General features: G+C 30.3%; 1 protein-coding gene across 1 annotated transcript; it reads right to left on the bottom strand.

The window, feature by feature from the left end:
• Nucleotides 1–2271: 2271 nt before the first annotated feature.
• On the bottom strand, nt 2272–3153 carry LOC124885839. The gene is made up of 3 exons (XM_047394083.1): nt 3045–3153; nt 2801–2940; nt 2272–2715 (listed from the first exon to the last, which is right to left on the bottom strand). Exons 1-3 carry the CDS (start codon nt 3151–3153, stop codon nt 2272–2274), a joined length of 693 nt encoding a protein of 230 aa, XP_047250039.1.
• Nucleotides 3154–3672: the final 519 nt, after the last annotated feature.

Here is a 3672-nt window from a genome sequence, read left to right as displayed (position 1 = left end):
TGTTGTACAATTAAAATACATAATACATATAATCTATTGTATAGTTACATATCATACATGTGGTGTAATGTATAATCACATTTAAAACAATGACTTGTAACATATCATACATTCCTATTCTTTGTTGCAAAATAATAATAACTAAAACATTTTACTACGATTTAATTTTATGACTACTTATTATACATGTAGTATTACATATAATCAGATTTTATACATGTTTTGTTAATATATCATGCACTAATCTACATTCCCAATACATACTAATAACTAAAACATATACATTAGCATATGTTGTATGAATAAATATCATACATGTTATGGACTGTATAATCACATTATAGATGTAATGAAAATATGTCATTCATTCAACTTCTTACGCAATACATAGTAATAACGTCTTAATATGTAGTTTTCTTTCAGTGCTTAACACAACCTAACCATTTCTACATGCAACACTTAGATGTGATATTCTACTATTTGAGAAAAAAATCGAACTTGCAGCAGTGTGATCCATATAGATATACGACAACCAACTGCTTCTTCAAAACATATATGAAAAAAATATACCAACGCTATTTTTCAGAAGTTAAAACAGATCACATATCCACACAAGAAGACTATGCAGAATCTGTTGCTTGTGCTTATAATGAAATCGCTATAATAAATATAATTAATGGATTCTGTATTCCTGCGGGTTTACCATGGCATTTGGTTGATGAGGTATATGTTCCTGTTAACTGTGAAAAAGAATATTACTGGGTATTGACTGTAATTGTGTTAAAGGAGAGAACAATACGCGTGTATGACTCATTGTCAAGCAAAAAGAAAAGTGAACCATCAACTGAAATAAGAAAGTTAGCAGCCATGCTGCCTACTTACCTGTCAGACAGTGGTTTTTTTGAAAAGACTGAAAGGGTTGACTGGTCAACACTTAAAGCGTACGAAGGGAAGCTTGATCTGCAAACTGGTGAGATAAGTCACAACCCATTTGATGTTGAATACGTCCAAAACATTCCACAGCAAGCGTCTGATATTTTGTAAGTGTCTCCTACTTTTTAAATTTTCACATGTATAATCATGGTAAATTACTATACTTATCGATCTTTCATTTAATAAAAATTCAGGGACTGCGGGATATTTGTGGATGCATATGCAAAAATATTGAGTGAAGGGCAGTTCCTTCATGTGAGTTTGAAGCTAAAAGTCAACGTGCACGCTATGCTTCATACTATGGCATTACGGAGTGACGAAGGCAGAAAAAGGTTATACGAGTGATAATGATGATCCTCCTCGTCCAAAGAATACTTTTCTCCAATTACCTGATGAAAGTACAATTGTTACTTTGGTGTAGCTCATTCTAAACAATATTCTAATTGTTTTTTTTGTTGTTTTTGCTAAATAATTATACACAATAATGTTTTTTGGAATGTTGATTTTTAGGCAACATTATAAGGATGGCAGTTATTGGTTCTAATACATTTACATTTACATAAACTCTTTTCTACTTATTCTATCTTGTTTGTTAATTACTCATTTATCCTAACTTAATATTAAAAAGACTGTATAACAACATTTTGCATATGTAAAATGTCACATATGTATAATAAATTAAATATATGTAAAACATTATTTTTTTCCCGACATTAAAGAAGTAAATATTATATTATGAGTTAATTATACATTGAACAGGTATCAATTTATTTTTAAAAAATTCAGTAGACAACATCATACATGTTGAAACGTCTCATTGCTTAATTGAAAACAACTTCATATTCAATTTTTTATAGAAAAATAACAATACATCGTAAATTGTAAACAAACTTAATGTATCAACATTTATACATAATACTAAAAACAAAACAAAAATATTTTTTACTCTCATACATAGATCTTAATGTATAATCCATAATCCTCACACAAATTCGTTTGATTCATATTATTATTAGTTGTTATGCTTTTAAAAAACATTTACTTAAAAGTCCTACATGTTGTCAATGTATAATATCATACATGTTAAATATATTATACATTAAGATTACATATTACTACGCTACAATAACAAGCAGTAAAGTCATAAATTATAATAGTTCAAAACTGTGTGATATTGTTTCCAAAATATCAAACATTCAGTCATAATTAAAAAGCACACAACAAATAAAAACATAAAATAAACTTCAACAAGCAAATAAACAAAAAACAAAAAATAATTAACGTTTTCTAGTTATATCCAAACAATCACTTAGCATTTACAACAACAAACTAAAATCTTCAACTTTCTTTTGGGAAGAAACCGCACGTCCTACGGTTGTGGCCTGCACGGCCGCATTTACCGCAATGGTTTGAACTTGTAAGTGATTCACTAGATTTCAAATGTCTTCCTTTTTTTGGCCTTCCAGGAGGTCTTTTGTATGTGGGTGGCAAGACTTCATCTGAATCAACAAAATCTGGTACAATCCAATCTTTCATATCTGACATAGGAATTATGGGGAGTTCATACGTCTTGACAATGGTGTTTAGACGATATAGTTCTGAACAGTAACACCCATACCCTTTTACATCTATATTTACACTCTTCAAAACCACAATTACGTGTGCACATGGAATTTCATCAATTTGATACCGACAACAACTACACGTGCCATGCTCAATATCAACAATGTATCTCCTTCCTGATTCATACACACAGTACAGATAACTATCAGCTGCCTTAACCTGTCATCAATGATTAATTTTATACATTTAACAATATAAAAATTAATAACAAATAAAAAGTAGATTCAACTATCAGAATACATACCGTCATCCGCAACGATTTAACCCCATTATCAGTTCGTATTTCTTGAAATCTTCTCCCAAGCATTGTGTTTGTATAAGATGCAATTTCACTGTTCTTACAATTCCATGCAACAAATAGAATCCTCACTTCTTCAAGAAAACCTAAAATAGGAAGTACTCTAGCCTCTACCAAACAATCGTTAATACATTCAGCTATATTAGAGGTCATCATTCTAACTCTAATAACAGGGGCGTGACATCGAGACCATTTCTCATAGTCAGCTTCTTCCAAATATTCCTTAACCCCTTTGGATCAACCTTTTCAACCTTTGACATAATGTAATCAAAATCTTCTTTTCTATACGCTTTAGCCATGGAATAATAAAGGTCACTAAGTCTGTCTTTGCTTTTTCTAAAATATTTACAAACATTTTTCCATAAATGCCAAATACAAGCAAGATGGGGGACATTAGGATAAACAATGCTCACATCTTTAATGATACTTTCGTTACGATCCGATACAACACACATGTTATCCCGTTCTCCAAATGCTTCTTTAAATTGATGAAAAAATCAAGTCCACGAATTGTCATTTTCGGAATCCACTACACCATAAGCTAATGGAAGAATACATCCTAAACAAAACCAAAAAAAAAAAAGCAGTTCTATAATATATGTACACCATTGCACAGGTCTTTAATTATTTTACACTTAGCTAATACATGACATCATACATGTTGTCCCACCAGTATCACTATGTTGAAATCAAATAAAATATATAACTCCGCACATTTTAATAACGTATAACAGTACATCATACATTGTAAACATATTGTTAGGAAATTATATACTAAATGTAAAATATATAACAAAGTATGAATATTTTACAACATC

This window comes from Capsicum annuum, chromosome 7 (genome assembly GCF_002878395.1).
Source record: "Capsicum annuum cultivar UCD-10X-F1 chromosome 7, UCD10Xv1.1, whole genome shotgun sequence".
NCBI lineage: Eukaryota > Viridiplantae > Streptophyta > Magnoliopsida > Solanales > Solanaceae > Capsicum > Capsicum annuum.
This window is presented reverse-complemented; position numbering and strand designations above follow the sequence as displayed.

Excerpts from the sequence above, each read along its gene's own strand:
- LOC124885839 (XM_047394083.1), bottom strand. The coding sequence starts at position 3,153 with ATGGCTAAAGCGTATAGAAAAGAAGATTTTGATTACATTATGTCAAAG. Across the intron at positions 2,941-3,044 it reads GAAGCTGACTATGAGAAATG|GTTTTCTTGAAGAAGTGAGG; the intron begins GTCTCGATGTCA and ends TTCCTATTTTAG. Across the intron at positions 2,716-2,800 it reads TTAAATCGTTGCGGATGACG|GTTAAGGCAGCTGATAGTTA; the intron begins GTATGTATTCTG and ends CATTGATGACAG.